General features: G+C 44.6%; 1 protein-coding gene across 2 annotated transcripts in view; it reads left to right on the forward strand.

Annotated features, from left to right (window-relative positions):
• The window catches only part of rlim (ring finger protein, LIM domain interacting), a 73,494-nt gene that overhangs the window by 38,840 nt on the left and 17,685 nt on the right, over positions 1-16,969 (forward strand). For both annotated transcript variants that reach the window (XM_070882781.1, XM_070882782.1), the window contains one exon: positions 12,119-12,327. In XM_070882781.1, coding sequence (XP_070738882.1) covers positions 12,141-12,327 — 187 coding nt within the window. In that variant the 5' untranslated portion in view covers positions 12,119-12,140. The remainder of the gene's footprint in view (positions 1-12,118; positions 12,328-16,969) is intronic.

Below are 16,969 nucleotides of genomic sequence, written 5' to 3' on the forward strand. Positions count from 1 at the left end.
CTCCCTCCCCCCTCTCTCTCTCTCTCTCTCTCTCCCTCCCCCCTCTCTCTCTCTCTCTCTCTCTCCCTCCCTCCCCCCTCTCTCTCTCTCCCTCCCCCTCTCTCTCTCTCTCTCTCCCTCCCCCCCTCTCTCTCTCTCTCTCTCCCTCCCCCTCTCTCTCTCTCTCTCTCTCTCCCTCCCTCCCCTCTCTCTCCCTCTCTCTCTCCCTCCCCCCCTCTCTCTCTCCCTCCCCCCTCTCTCCCTCCCTCCCCCCTCTCTCTCTCTCTCTCCCTCCCCCCTCTCTCTCTCTCTCTCTCCCTCCCCCCTCTCTCTCTCTCCCTCCCTCCCCCCTCTCTCTCTCTCCCTCCCTCCCCCCCTCTCTCTCTCTCTCTCTCCCTCCCTCCCCCCCTCTCTCTCTCTCTCTCCCTCCCTCCCCCCTCTCTCTCTCTCCCTCCCTCCCCCCTCTCTCTCTCTCCCTCCCTCCCCCCTCTCTCTCTCTCCCTCTCTCTCTCTCTCCCTCCCCCCCTCTCTCTCTCTCCCTCCCGCTCAGCTGCACGAACGGCTGCAGAATTCTCCCTGGCTGAAGCACTTTCACACAGGTAGGAAGATGGTTTATTTAATCTTTTCTTGGCTTATAAATGTTTATTCAGGTTGGATTTATTTGTAGAAGTATAAATAAGGATTTATTGTCGAATTTAATGAGTTCCCTTTCCCCCCCCCCCCCCCCCCCACCTCGTTCTGGACGCCTAATTTGTAACCTGCGCCTGATTTTTTAATGTGTAGAACAGGTTTTTTCAGTTCTACAAAAATCTTCACTGGCTCCATTCTACTTTAGTTTGGAGTACATTTTCACTGTGGAAACTTTCAAATCAGGCGTCAGTGGCTGGACACGTCCCCTTTTGAAGAAAAAAATCTGTTCTAAACTAGAACTGTTCTACCTGACTAGAACTGCAGAAAAAAAAATGTGGAGAATTGCGATTTCTAAAATAGTCCGTTCTCCACCAGTTGCTCCTAAAAATAAGGCGCGAATCATGTGGAAACTTGGGCCCATACTCTTTACTCAGCTGTCAGCAGAAGACTGTGGAGTTAAGATGCTGCTTCCCCTTGCACCTCTTCTTGCACCCAGTAAGGCGAAGAACCTGCGTAAACCTGGCTTATCCATATATAAATGAATGCAAATTGTTCACGGAGTTCTTTTTTTTTTTCAGCTTCCCATTTTCCAAGCTTCTAGAAGTACAAAACCTGCAGAGTGCGCTAATCTGTTTTTCATTGGACACAGTTATTTCAAGCAATGATATTTGAAAAACCTTGGCCTTATTTAACTGAAGATTGTAGATTATTTTCTGCTTCCTATGTTTCAGAGGATTTAGACCTGGCATAAAAAAATTAAATAGGAAGGTTGTAAGTCAGTCCATTTAAAGACTCCAGTATTGTACTTGTTCCTTCAGATTTTAGGACTGGTGTCAGTGGTTAATACCTGAAATGGTCTTCTGGATAGAGTAGTAGATGCAAACCTTTGGAATTGTTCAAGTGGCTGTTTGATGGATCATGGGTGTCATAGGTACCGAGATGTTCCAGTGGTCAAGATGTACTGATATACAGCAAGATGTAGACATTTTAGCTTTTTTTTTCTTAGCCTGTTGCTAAGGGAAATATTGTGGGGTGGGGGTTATGCTCTCCCATTCCTCTGAAATCCATGATTGTGTCTCTATACTCTAATCTGGATTTACATTTGGTATTATTTTAACACCAGTGGATAGGCAATGGCAAACATTTAAAGATCACATAGATGAACTTCAACAATTGTACATCCCTGTCTGGAGTAAAAATAAAACTGGGAAGGTGGCTCAACCGTGGCTGACAAGGGAAATTAAGGATAGTGTTAAAATAATGGAGACTGGAAATCCAAGCTTCCATCTTTGTCAAGTAGAATCATAGAAATTTACAACGCGGAAAGAGGCCAATTCGGCCCATCGTGTCCGTGCCGGCCAGCCAACCAAGAGCTATCCAGCCTAATCCCACTTTCCAAGTCTTAGTCTGTAGCCCTGTAGGTTATGGCACTTTAAGTGCACATCCAAGTATTTTTTAAATGTGGTGAGGGTTTCTGCCTCTACCAGCCTTTAAGGCAGAGAGTTCCAGACCCCCACTACCCTCTGGGTGAACAAATTTCCCCTCATAGCTCCACTAAACCTCCCCTGAATTACTTTAAATCTATGGTGGTTGACCCCTCTGCTAAGGAAAATCGGTCCTTTCTATCCAGGCCCCTCATAATTTTATACACCTTGGTCAGGTCTCCCCTCAGCCTCCACTTTTCTAAAGAAAACAGACCCAGCATCTCCAATCTTTCCTCGTAGCCAAAATTCTGCAGTCCAGGCAACATTCTTGTAAATCTCCTTTACACCCTTTCCAGTGCAATCACATCTTTCCTGTAATGTGGTGACCAGAACTGCACACAGTACTCCAGCTGCGGCCTAACCAGTGTTTTATACAATTCAAGCGTAACGTCCTTGCTCTTGTATTCCATGCCTCGACGAATAAAGGCAAGTGTTCCATATGCCGCCTTTTCCACCTTATCTATCTGGCCTGCTACCTTTAGGAATCTATGGACCTACACTCCAAGATCTCCTTGTTCCTCTGCACTTTTCAGTGTCGTACCATTTAATGTGTATTCCCTTGCCTTGTTCGACCTCCCCAAATGCATTACCTCACTTATCTGGATTGAATTCCATTTTCCACTGTTCCGCCCATCTGACCAGTACATTGATCTATTCCTGCAATCGGCAGCTGCTTTCTTCATTATCAACCACACAGCCTATTTTAGTGTCATCTGCAAACTTCTTAATCATGTCCCCTATATTCAAATCTAGATCATTGATATATACCACAAAAAGTAAGGGACCCAGCACTGAGCCCTGCGGAGCCCCACTGGATACAGCCTTCCAGTCACAAAAACACCCATTAACCATTACCCTTTGCTCCCTGCCTCTGAGCCAATTTTGGATCCAACTTGCCACTTTGCCCTGGATCCCATGGGCTTTTACTTTCGTGACCAGCCTGCAGAGGTCGCAGAGGAGCAGGTCGGGAGCAGCGAAGCCCACGGAAGGGGGCCCAGCAATCTGAGAAGCAGCGGAGGTCGCAGCAGAGCAGGTTGGGAGCAGCGAGGCCCATAAAAGGGGGCCCAGCAGTCGGGGGAAGCAGTGAGGCCCATAAAAGGGGGCCCAGCACTCTGGGGAGCAGCGAGGCCCATAAAAGGGGGCCCAGCAGTCGGAGAAGCCAGCTGGTGCAGGGGCAGAAGGTAAACAAAGAAGCAAAAAGAAATCGAAGTGTGACGTCGCAGCCAAGCGAGAAAGTGATGGGCTGGTGGATTGATGAGTATTTAATCCTTTTTCTTTTTTCTTTTCTTATCAGTAAGAAACCTTTGGCGTTGTTACCAATTAGGTTAATTTAAGGGTTAAGTCAAGGCAGGAGAGCCCAGACCCGTGTCATACTCCTGTGTTATGTGGGAAGTCAGGGATGCTTCCAGTGTCCCTGACAACTACATGTGCAAGAAGTGTATCTCGCATCAGCTCCTGACAGACTGCATTGTGGCACTGGCGCAACGGATGGATTCACTGTGGAGCATCTGCGATGCTGAGGATGTCGTGAATAGCATGTTTAGTGAGTTGGTCACACTGCAGGTAAAGGAGAGTGACACAGTTAATTCAGAGACTAGGGTCCTGAACTTAAGGAAAGGTAACTTCGATGGTATGAGACGTGAATTGGCGAGAATAGACTGGCGAGTGATACTTAAAGGGTTGACGGTGGATAGGCAGTGGCAAACATTTAAAGATCACATGGATGAACTTCAACAATTGTACATCTCTGTCTGGAGTAAAAATAAAACTGGGAAGGTGGCTCAACCGTGGCTAACAAGGGAAATTAAGGATAGTGTTAAATCCAAGGAAGACGCATATAAATTGGCCAGAAAAAGCATCAAACCTGAGGACTGGGAGAATTTTATAATACAGCAGAGGAGGACAAAGGGTTTAATTACGAGGGGGGAAAATAGAGTATGAGAGGAAGCTTGCTGGGAACATAAAAACTGACTGCAAAAGCTTCTATAGATATGTGAAGAGAAAAAGATTAGCGAAAACAAACATAGGTCCCTTGCAGTCAGATTCAGGTGAATTTATAATGGGGAACAGAAATGGCGGACCAGTTAAACACATACTTTGGTTCTGTCTTCACGAAGGAAGACACAAATAACCTTCCGGAAATACTAGGGGACCGAGGGTCTAGTGAGGAGGAGGAACTGAAGGCAATCCTTATTCGGCGGGATATTGTGTTGGGGAAATTGATCGGATTGAAGGCAGATAAATCCCCGGGGCTTGATAGTCTGCATCCCAGAGTACTTAAGGAAATGGCCCTAGAAATACTGGATGCATTGGTGATCATTTTCCAACGGTCTATCGACTCTGGATCAGTTCCTATGGACTGGAGGGTAGCTAATGTACCACCACTTTTTAAGAAAGGAGGGAGAGAGAAAACGGTTAGCCTGACATCAGTAGTGGGGAAAATGTTGAAATCAATTATTAAAGATGAAATAGCAGTGACGGGATCGATCCAAGTCAGCATGGATTTATGAAGGGGAAATCCTGCTTGACAAATCTTCTAGAATTTTTTGAGGATGTAACTAGTAGAGTGGACAAGGGAGACACCAGTGGATGTGGTGTATTTGGACTTTCAAAAGGCTTTTGACAAGGTCCCACACAAGTGATTGGTGTGCAAAATTAAAGTATGGTATTGGGGGTAATGTACTGACGTGCTTAGAAAACTGGTTGGCAGACAAGAAGCAGAGTCGGGATAAGCTGGTCTTTTTCAGAATGGCAGGCAGTGACTAGTGGGATGCCGCAGGGCTCGGTGCTGGGACCCCAGCTATTTACAATATACATTAATGATTTGGATGAGGGAATTGAGTGCAATATCGCCAAGTTTGCAGATGAGACTAAGCTGGGTGGCGGTGAGAGCTGTGAGGAGGATGCTAAAAGGCTGCAGGGGGACTTGGACAGGTTAGGTGAGTGGGCAAACGCGTGGCAGATGCAGTATAATGTGGATAAATGTGAGGTTATCCACTTTGGTGGCAAAAACACAAAGGCAGAATATTATCTGAATGGCGGCAGATTAGGAAAAGGGTCGGTGCAATGAGACCTGGATGTCATGGTACATCAGTCATTGAAAGTTGGCATGCAGGTACAGCAGGCAGTGAAGAAGGCAAATGGTGTGTTGGCCTTCATAGCTAGGGGATTCGCGTATAGGAGGAGTGAGGTCTTACTGCAGTTGTACAGGGCCTTAGTGAGGCCTCACCTGGAATATTGTGTTCAGTTTTGGTCGTCTAATCTGAGGAAGGATGTTCTTGCTATTGAGGGAGTGCAGCGAAGGTTCACCAGACTGATTCCCGGGATGGCAGGACTGACATATGAGGAAAGACTGGATCAACTAGGCTTATATTCACTGGAGTTTAGAAGGATGAGAGGGGATCTCATAGAAACATATAAAATTCTGACGGGACTGGACAGGTTAGATGCAAGAAAAATGTTCCCGATGTTGGGGAAGTCCAGAACCAGGGGTCACAGTCTAAGGATAAGGGGTAAGCCATTTAGGACTGAGATGAGGAGCAACTTCTTCACTCAGAGAATTGTGAACCTGTGGAATTTTCTACCACAGAAAGTTGTTGAGGCCAGTTTGTTAGATATATTCAAAAGGGAGTTAGATGTGCCCCTTACAGATAAAGGGATCAAGCGGTATGGAGAGAAAGAGGAATGGGGTTCTGAAGCTGCATGATCATATTGAATGGTGGTGCAGACTCGAAGGGCCGAATGGCCTACTGCTGCACCTATTCTCTGTTTCTATGTGGGACCTTATCTAAACCATTGCTAAAATCCATATACACTACACCATACGCACTGCTCTTATTGACCCTCCTAGTTACCTCCTTGAAAAATTCAGTCAAATTAGTCAGACACAACCTTCCCTTACAAATCCATGCTGACTGTCCTTGATTAATCCATCTCTTTCCAAATGAAGATTTATCCTGTCCCTCAGGATTTTTTTCCAGTAATTTTTCCACCATGGGTTAGTCTAACTGGCCTGTAATTACTCGGTCTATCCCTTTCTCCCTTTTTAAACAAAGATACAACATTAGCAGTCTTCCGGCACTACACCTGTAGCCAGAGAGGACTGGAAAATGATGGTCAGAGCCTCTGCTATTTCCTCTCTCTTGTTTTTCTTAACACCCCTGGGATACATTTCATCTGGGCCTGGAGATTTATCTTTCAAGCTGCTAAGCCCCTTAATACTTCCCCTCTCACTGGTGTCAAGGTGCTCATTGAAAGAGTTGAAGTCTGAGATAGGACTATTTTACATGTAAAGCAAGATGTTTATAATGTGTAGCAATCAGGATGTGCATCAGCATTTTGAAAAAAAGTGAAGAAAGCAGAAAGGAGCACTAAGAGCATGAAGTGATTGAGAGCAAGACCGAATCTCAGTTGTATCGTTGAGCAATATGAGGCTGGGATAATTGACCTGGGACAAAAATTGCACATGTGGAGTGATCTGTTCTCCCAAGTGCTTAAAGCCCAAATCAGTTTATTTGGTTTCTGTTTCTTCAGTATATTTTTCACTCTGGAGATTTCACAAAAATAAAATGTGGTTTTAATGCGTAGTCTAGATTGTGTATTGTACTTCCTGATGGGTGAGATGACTTTACACAGGTTTCTGTTGCTGTTTGAGATGTATTTTTATACACATAAACATTATCCATTTTTATGTTTGTTTATTTCATTCAGGGTGCACCTCTTAATTCAAAGTGGTTTTCTACTTGAAAAAAATTGAATTATCAAGTAGTTTAATTAAGCAATTTTATTATAACAGTGAAGGTGTTTTCTGTATGATTTCAATCTTCATTAAGCAACTTTATAAGACAGTATATTGAAAGGTATAGATGTGATACCGTTAGACAGGATTTGCATTCAATCATCTGTAAGACACTGAAATGTATTTGAGAAGTCTCTGCCAAATTTCGTGCAGGCACGAGTTCACACACACCTGCCTTTAAATGGGCACCTATTGGCAATTCCTGGATACCATACAAATAACTGGAGGGAGTAATGGAAATTTTACACTTCATGAGGACATTCTCTTCTGAGGCTGCTGAGATTTCTTGCGAGGACGAAATAGTGAATCATTTACTTTGCCTCTGAAATGAGAGTAATCAATGTTGGATGCAATAAAAATGGAAACTGCGCCCTTGATGCCGCAGATGTTGTGCACTAAAGGTGCAACTATTCACTAATTCCTCAACGCTGTTGACCTACAAAGTACTGTGAATTTAATACTTTCCAAAATCTTAACGGAGGAGGAAGGGATATGTGGAATATTTTCTTGCTAGCTGTGGACTTGGTTTTCTTGACTCGGATGTCTCTTGATTTGGCAAACAAAGCCAGCAAGGAATCCAAGCTGTGGAATTCTCCACAGAGATGCTTGTTGATGTTGGTGTGAGCTGAATATGTCCCTGTGGAGCGGATAAATTTGAAATAGCAGGTCTCCATGGCGAAGGATGAATTAAGTTGCAAGCACCTGCTATGAGGTTTTTGAAAAAACATTTTCCAGGTAATATCCTTATACTTTGAAAGGAAAGGTTCCATCCCTTTCCTTGTGACTAACAAGCCCACAATTCCTGCCTATTTCTACATCTGAGTGGCTAATTCGAGTTATTTTGTTTTATTCATTCAGGGGATGTGTGCATCGCCGGCAAGGCCAGCATTTGTTGCCCATCCCTAATTGCCCTTGAGAAAATGGTGGTGAGCTGCCTTGTATAACCGAGTGACTTGCTAGGCCATTTCAGAGGGCAGTTAGGAGTCAACCACATTGCTGTGGGTCTGGAGTCACAGACAGGCCAGACCGAGTAAGGACAGCAGATTTCCTTCCCTAAAAGACATTAGTGAACCAGATGGGTTTTTATGACAATCTGGTAGTTTCATAGTCACCATTGTTGATTACAGGTTGGACCTCCCTTAGCACCTCTTGTCCGGCATGATTCTGGTGGCCAGGGGCACATGTGCAGAACACGACCAACCTCCACCCCAACTTTGGGCCCCGCCCCTTGCCGAGGGCTCGCCGACACTTCGGGTCTGACATTCTCCCCCACCCCCCCCCTCCGGGGACCTCTGACCGCCTCTCCTCCTCCCTCCCCCCCCCCCCCCCCGGCTGACCTCCCTTTATCCGGCAAAATCCCTTATTCGGCACAGGCCAGGTCCCGAGGGTGCCGGATAAGGGAGGTTCAACCTGTACAAGCTTTGTATTCCAGATTTATTTAATTAACTGAATTTAAATTCCCCAGCTACCGTACCGTGGTGCAATTTGAACTCATCTTCAGATTGTTAGTCCAGGCCCCTGGATTACTAATTATGTGTAGGCCAGACTGGGTAGGGTTAGCAGTTTATCTTTCCTAAACAGCATTATTGAACTGGTTGGGTCCTTGACAATTTGGCAGCTTCTCATGGTCAATTTCACTATTCCATGAAATGTTTGGAATTCTCTATCCCATAGGGCTGTGGCTGCTCAGATCTCAGGACTGAGATCACTAGACTTTTGGGCACTCGGAGAATCAAGGGATATGAGGATGGGGAGGGCAAGTGGAGTTGGTGCTGAATTTCACCCATGATATTGAATGGCAGAGCAGGCTCAACAGGTCGTATGTGGTACTCCTATTTCTTATGGTGGGATTTGAGTGCTCAGACATCTGGGTTGCTGTACCAGTACCATGCCTTGCCCACAAGTCAGAAATATATCCCAAATGATAACTGCAGAATAAATTTATCAAAGTCTGGAATCTGATCCACATTTAATCACAGATATTTTGTTGCAGCTAAGTGATTACTTGCGCCAGCCATTTTGTTTTGCTTTGCAGTTGGGGTGTGACACCTCTGAATCCAGACGTTTAGATGTGATGTCTTTGAACTGCGACAAGACTTTTTTTTAAAAACATGTTCGGTGTAATTTTATTGAATGTTGAAACCAAACCTTTTGGGAAGGCGATTGCAGTGACAAACCTTGAATTGGGATCCTTTACTAGCAATTGTACAGGTGTATATTAATCTAATTCTCTCCCAGATTCTGCATAATTGAAAAGCAGGTTGCAGATTATGCAGAAGCAAATACCTATTTCACCTGAGTTGCAAGGAAAGTTAGGAATAAGTAATAGCGTGGTTCATTCTCTCCAATCTAGCAACTTTGACACTGGCCTTGCTCGCCATCCATAAGAACATAAGAAATAGGAGCAGGAGTAGACCATACTGCCCCTCAAGCCTGCTCTGCCATTCAATAAGATCATAGTGTCACTCCCTCCTTGTGACTACCTTCTCCAGTGTTCCAACACTAGCCCCCCCCCCCCAGCCCAGCCCACAACTCGACAAACTCTTTGTACCTGTAACTCTAGCTTCTCATGCCTTCTACCCTTCCTTCACTACACCATGCCTTTAGCTGCCTAGACCCCACTGTTTGGATTTTCCTCCCTAAACCTCTCGCCTCACTCTAATCCTTTTAAGACCCTCCTTGACTAAGCTTTTTTTCCACCCCTCCTAATAGCTCCTCCTTTTGCTTGTGCCTCTGTTAAGTAACTCAGGATATTTTCTATGTTAAAGGTGTTACATGAAGCCAGGTAGTAGAAGTGGTATAGGATGCCCCAGAATAGAAGGGATTTGATTGATTGAGATGTGACGTTTTGGGTGTATTCACGCAACAACTGTACTGTTCTGTGAAGTGGTTTTGCTCTTTGCTCTTTGATTTTTTTTCTACCAAATTGCATGACCTCACATTTTCCAACATTATACTCCATCTGCCAAATTTTTGCCCACTCACTTAGCCTGTCTATGTCCTTTTGCAGATTGTGTGTGTCCTCCTCACACATTGCTTTTCCTCCTATCTTTGTATCGTCAGCAAACTTGGCTACGTTACACTCAGTCCCTTCCTCCAGGTCGTTAATTTAGATTGTAAATAGTTGGGGTCCTAGCACCGATCCCTGCGGCACTTGTTACTGATTGCCAACCCGAGAATGAACCATTTATCCCTACTCTCTGTTTTCTGTTCGTTAGCCAATCCTCTTACTCCACTTCACTTCACATTGGTGTCAAGACTGACATGATATCACCGATGTCATGCAACTACAGCCTGAATCCACTGGCAGGGCCCAGTCTTGACACCAAAGTGAAGTGAAGTGGAGTAAGAGGATTGGCTAACGAACAGAAAACAGAGAGTAGGGATAAATGGTTCATTCTCGGGTTGGCAATCAGTAACAAGTGCCGCAGGGATCGGTGCTAGGACCCCAACTATTTACAATCTAAATTAACGACCTGGAGGAAGGGACTGAGTGTAACGTAGCCAAGTTTGCTGACGATACAAAGATAGGAGGAAAAGCAATGTGTGAGGAGGACACACACAATCTGCAAAAGGACATAGACAGGCTAAGTGAGTGGGCAAAAATTTGGCAGATGGAGTATAATGTTGGAAAGTGTGAGGTCATGCACTTTGGTAGAAAAAAAATCAAAGAGCAAGTTATTATTTAAATGGAGAAAGATTGCAAAGTGCTGCAGTACAGTGGGACCTGGGGGTACTTGTGCATGAAACACAAAAGGTTAGTATGCAGGTGATCAGGAAGGCCAATGGAATCTTAGCCTTTATTGTAAAGGGGATGGAGTATAAAAGCAGGCAAGTTTTGCTATAGTTGTGCAGGGTATTGGTGAGGCCACACCTGGAATACTGCGTGCAGTTTTGGTTTCCATAATTATGAAAGGATGTACTTGCTTTGGAGGCAGTTCAAAGAAAGTTCATAAAGTTGATTTCAGTCATGAGGGGGTTGACTTAATGATAGGTTGAGTAGGCTGGGCCTCTACTCATTGGAATTCAGAAGAATGAGGTGTGACCTTATCAAAACCTATAAGATTATGAGGGGGCTTGACTGGGTGGATGCAGAGAGGATGTTTCCACTGATGGGGGTGACTAGAACTAGAGGGCATAATCTTAGAATAAGGGGCAGCCCATTTAAAACTGAGATGAGGAAAAATTTCTTCTGAGGGTTGTGGACCTGTGGAATTCGCTGCCTCAGAGCTGTGGAAGCTGTTTGAATAAATTTAAGATAGAAATAAACATTTTCTTAAATGATGAGGCAATAAGGGGTTATGGAGAGCGGGCGGGGAAGTGACCTGAGTCCATGATCGGATCAGCCATGATCGTATCAAATGGTGGAGCAGGCTCGAGGGGCCATATGGCCTACTCCTGCTCCTTTTTTTTTACGTTCCCTGGAGGAGGGAGTCTCGCTCTGCTTTGCTTAAGAGTCAGTTCAGGTACTCTGTTTCCAACATTCACTAGTCACATGCCAAAGTTGCTTAATAGAATAAGATTTTATAATCTGCATACCAATTCGGAAATTTCAGAAATAGATTTCACTACCTATGCATGAAATCAAATAATCTAAACATTTCAACAATGCTCCTAACTTCTAATATTCAAATTTCAGAAAATGAAGAAACTTGCATTTTATAGTGCCTTTCATGACCTCAACGTCCCAAAGTGCTTCAATGCCAATTAAGTAATTTTGAAGTGTCATCACTGTTGTATCGTAGAGCAATGCAGTAGTCAGTTTGGATAAGAAGATCCCACAAACAGCAATGAGATATATAATCAGATATGTTGGTTGAGGATTAAATGTTGGCTAAACCACAAGGAGAACTCCCCTGCTCTTTGAATAGTGCCGTGTGATCTTTTTCATCCACTTGAGAGGGTAGACGGGACCTCCGTTTAATGTCTCAATAGAAAAATGGCACCTCCAACAGTGCAGTATTGGACTGAATTACCATCCTAGATTATATGCTCAAGTCTCTGGAGTAGGACTCTTGAGTCGAGAGATGAGAATGCTGCCACTAAGCTAAGGCTGGCGTAATAACTGCATTGTCAATACTTGATAGAGATTAACATTTTTATATTTTGAAAGTTACTAGGAAAATGGAGTACTGAAGGGAAAATGTAAAATTGATGGCACTGGGCTCACAATGTATAAAATTAAAATATATACATTAAAACCCTGTTTCAACACCATTTTCTCTAGGTAAAATCTATTTTATCTCATTATGGAAAATGCTGCTAATGAAGATGGTGGAGGAAATGAGCAGGCTGACACTCAGTCTTCTAATGAAGATCAGCGCAGGCGTCAGTCGGATCGCCTGGACCGAGAGGAAGCCTTCTATCATTTTGTCAATAACCTGAGTGAAGAGGAATACAGGCTGATGAGGGATAATAACCTGTTTGGTACACCAGGTGGGCAACCTAATAAAATGAATATCCTTGCTTGTTTTCTGTGAGAGAAAATATGATGCAGATATGAAAACACCAATCGCCGTCTCTGCAAATTTTATGCTGTACAATGGAGCCCAGGTAGGATAGACTAATTAGTTTTTCTTGGAACACACAATGGAGGTTGATTTCCCCCAATAAGTGGATGTTGTCTTACATTAAGGAGTGGCCAAGTTCATGTTACTGCAGTTAACGTCACTCGACTTCTTTGTCCAATGCTTTTACTTGTAGTTAACAGGTATTGAGAACAGCAAACTTTGATGTATATTTGTGTGTGTGTTCCTTAGCGCAATTGTAGGTGTTTTCCTAGAACAGATTCCAGTTTAGAGTACTGTACGAGTTGTCAAAGCTCTGAACCAGCTTATGAGAATTCAATGAGAAGTGTGTAGCTGAGCGGGGGGGTGGGGATGGGTTGTTTCCTAGTTTAATTGGAAGTAGAATTGTAGAATATTTAATTTTTAAGAGCTGGGACTTTGCATTTAATTTTGTCACCCCACCACTCCAAGTATTGTTTGAACACATTTTTAAGCGTGAAATAGCAGATCTCCCTTGGCATTGCTCATGACAAGTCTGAGATTGCCAGGAAAATAGTACTGGATGAACAAAGGGTGTACATGACTGCTGGAGAGGTTTTTTAATTGGTTCTGGAAATTAGTGTTTTTCTTGTGTGCTGCAGATAGGTAGATATAAAGAAATGTTCACTTGACATACTACAGTTGCACAAATAAATCGAGAGAGAGAGAAGGCTCTTCACTCCCAAAACCTGCACATTTGCCCTTCTATGCCTCTGCTGTTCCATTTTATTTAGTACGCAGGCTCATCACTCTCAGAATTAGGCTTAGTGAATTAGTTGGATGCGGTTAAAGCAACTCTTTTAATTCAGCCACAAATATAGTTTGGTTGAGGGCAGGCCATCGTTGCCAGCTAAAATTTCAAATCAACAAAGGTCGTTACCTAGGCTACCAAATAGGCACGGCTGTACTATCTGTTTAAGATATGGGGTTTTAGAGTGAGGAACAATAAATATGGAACTGATGAAATCAAACTAATATACATAGTTTCTTCTGTGCAAAATATAGATGATCTAACCACTAAAATACATTACAAAACACCCAAATTGAATAATGGTCATTTTTAAGTGCTTAGTTTCACTGAGCACACAGCATTGTGCTGTATTTGCTCAATTAACAATCTCGTGATTATAATAATTTGCATAGCTTTCTGGTAATGTTACCATCACATTGTGTTTTTACATGAAAACAAACAGTTACTTGGATGGCTTGGGGATTTCGGGGCTATGTTCAGTACATTCCCATTGTCGGATGGGGCAGAGGGGATGCTTAGAAATCGCGGCCCCAAGTTTCCACATGATTTGCTCCTGATTTTTAGGAGCAACTGGTGTAGAACGGAGTATCTTATAAATCGGAAATCTCGTCATTTAGTTTGCTCCAGTTCTAGTCAGTTAGAACAGTTTCACTTTGGAACAGAATTTTTTTTCAAAAGGGGGCGTGTCTGGCCACTTACGCCTGTTTTCAAAGTTTCGTCAGTGAAAACTTACTCCAAACTAACTTGGAATGGAGTAAGTGAAGATTTTTGTACGCTCGAAAAAACCTTGTCTACACTTTAGAAAATCAGGCGTAGGTTACAAATCAGGCGTAGGGAATGGTGGGGGGGGTGGTGTTTAAAGGGAAGTTTACAAACATTAAACACTTCAGTTTTACAAATAAAGAGCCATCATCAATAATAAATGATAGCGTGCTGGGATGCCCCCCTCAGTGTGTCTGTCACTGTCTCTATCTCTCTGTCTGTGTCTCTCATTCTCTGTCAGTGTCTGTGTTTCTGATGGAGGGGGGTGGAGGGGGGTAGAGGGGGATGTGGGGGGGGTAGAGGGGGAGGGATGTGGGGGGAGGGATGTGGGGGGGGGGTAGAGGGGGGAGGTGGGGGGGGTAGAGGGGGAGGGATGTGGGGGGGAGGGATGTGGGGGGGGTTAGAGGGGGAGGGATGTGGGGGGGGTTAGAGGGGGAGGGATGTGGGGGGGGTTAGAGGGGGAGGGATGTGGGGGGGGTAGAGGGGGAGGGATGTGGGGGGGGTAGAGGGGGAGGGATGTGGGGGGGGGTAGAGGGGGAGGGATGGGGGAGAAAGGAGATTGGGGGAGAAAGGAGATTGGGGGAGGGATGGGGGAGAGGGGGGGGGGGGGGGCGGGCGGTGGGGGAGGCTGAACGGGCCGGGCCCGAGACTTCGGGCAGGGCCCGTCCCCAGCACCAAATTTACAGGTAGGTGGGGTCGGGTCGGGGGAGTGGTGGGAGGGAGGGAGGGAGGTCGGTTCGGTTTGGGTTGGGAGAGGGAGGTCAGGTCGGGGGGAGGGAGGTCAGGTCGGATCCAGTCCGGAGGTGGGGGGAGCGGGTGTCGGGTCCGGTCTGGTCCGGGGGCTGGGGGGAGTGGATGTCCGGTCCGGGGGGGGGGGGCGGGGGGTGTCGGGTCCGGAAGCGGGAGTCGGGTCGGGTCGGGTCGGGAGGAAGCAGGAGCTGGCCGTGGGAGGAGCCTTATTCACGAAGCCCCAGTGAGGCCATTTGGCCAGGGCTAGGGGCTGCGTGCTTCGGCCCCTCCCACACAGTTTTGTGCAGAGGTCCCGGCACTGTTTTCAGCGCAGGGACCTGGCTCCGCCCCCTACAGCTCCTGCTGCGCTGCGCCGAGGGCCAGAGAACCTGCAGGGAGGTGGAGAATCTGGAGGGTTTTTTTAGGCGCACTTTGTGGCGCGAAAAACTGGCGTCCAGGTCGGGACTGCGCCGTTCTAGGCGCGGCTCGAAACTTGGGCCCAGCAAGTCTTGACGAGCTCTGTAAATCTTGCTGTCAATAATTAAACCCAATTTCTGGGAGTTGTTGGCACAGTGCTTGCACAAATTGACATTGAATTCTGCTACTTTTAATTTGTCACATAGTTTAACGCCTTTATTCAGCTGACGATGGCTGTGGAAAGTCCCGTAAACTCGAGTCTTAGGATTTCCAGGAGGCCACAGGACTCTGACAAACACTGACGTTTCAAATGCACAGAGCTTCATCGTTGTCGTCCCGTGTAAATGTTGCTATTATTGTATGTTTTGTGTTGCAAGTCATATCCCTATTCCCAATTTTTTTTTTTTTTTACTTATTCAGGAAGTGAAATGATGGTCAAAATTATTTGCAAAAATAATTTGGATTGGTTTTGTTTTGTTTACTTATTTCTTTAATTGGTTGCTGACCGCTAACTATTTGATTTTCATCCGACCTTAATTTTCCATTGAACGTTTTGGTTTCCATGTTTATGTTCCCTACCTTGTTCAGTTCTGATTAGTTGCTGTTTTTGAGCCCATTGGGTGTAAGTGAGACATTGATTTACATATAGCAGTATGATGTGCAAAGTGTGTGCAAGTATGTGTGGTCATATATTTAAACTCAAATTTCATTTTCATGACATAGTATTTATTTTATGTAAATAAACTGTATTCTTTCATGTACTTAATTGTAAAATACTACTTCTAAAGCGGAGGATACCCAGCAAAGGTCTACAAGCTGGATGTAGGTATCTTGTATTTAACAGTCCTGGGGACTGTATGGGGTTTATTTGCACTGGGGATTAGTCCTAGGATTTGGTAGCACTGGGAATGGTTCTGGGATCCAGCAAAATTAGAGTATCGGTTGTGTGGTTTGACAGTATGACAGTGGGATTGGTGGGGTTTAGTAGGAAATGGGAGGGTTGCGGGGTTTGATCTGCCTTAATTTTGGCTGAATTAGTGAATGGGATTAGGGTTTGGCACAGTGTAAGATTTCTGGTGTTTGTCAAGTGAAGAGGGAAGGTTGCTTCTAGGTCTGCCAGCACTGGTTTGTATGTTTCCAAGTGATCTTTGCAAATATTGAAATCACTGTTTTGGTAATTGATCCCGGGAATTACTTTTTAATGTCTTGCAGCTGTCATACATTAGAATGTTTCTAGCTATCAACAAAACGCAGTTAAGGGTAACCAGCCTTCCTAGTTACTTGAAAAGCTTTCAAAATTCAATTTCTCATTTTGAAATAAAGTGCTACAATATGATAAAGAAAGGTTGGAGAAGATGTGCATGTTCTCGCACTCTCTCTCATGCTCTCTGCATACTTGGTACACTTTCTGAAATTAATAGAATACTTAGAAATCACACACAAAACTATGACAAGTGTGTAATCCATACCAACAAACATATCACAAAGTCTGAATAAAGCTTTTGAAATTTGGCTTCTAGCTTTTCTTCAAATGATTTTGAAAATGAACCAGATACTGTTGAGATTGAAGAGACATGTTGTGATCAATGTTCCCTCTAAGCTATGTGCGTGCACAGCCACGCAGCAATGGGGACGGCCACTCACAGGATGTTCACATTTAAACTACTGGTCGCGCAGCAAATTTAAAGGTACCATGCGCGCAAAAAAGATTTAGAAAGAAAATTGATTATGATGTGAAGCAAGTGCGACAAATAAAGTATGCTAGACTTTTTAAGATTCGATATTTTCTTTCTCTTATCTCCTCGTGAATTTGAACAGACGCTCTGTTTGTTTTACGTGTGTGTGTGTGTGTGTGTGTGTGTGTGTGTGTGTG

This window comes from Pristiophorus japonicus, chromosome 6 (genome assembly GCF_044704955.1).
Source record: "Pristiophorus japonicus isolate sPriJap1 chromosome 6, sPriJap1.hap1, whole genome shotgun sequence".
Taxonomy (NCBI): domain Eukaryota; kingdom Metazoa; phylum Chordata; class Chondrichthyes; family Pristiophoridae; genus Pristiophorus; species Pristiophorus japonicus.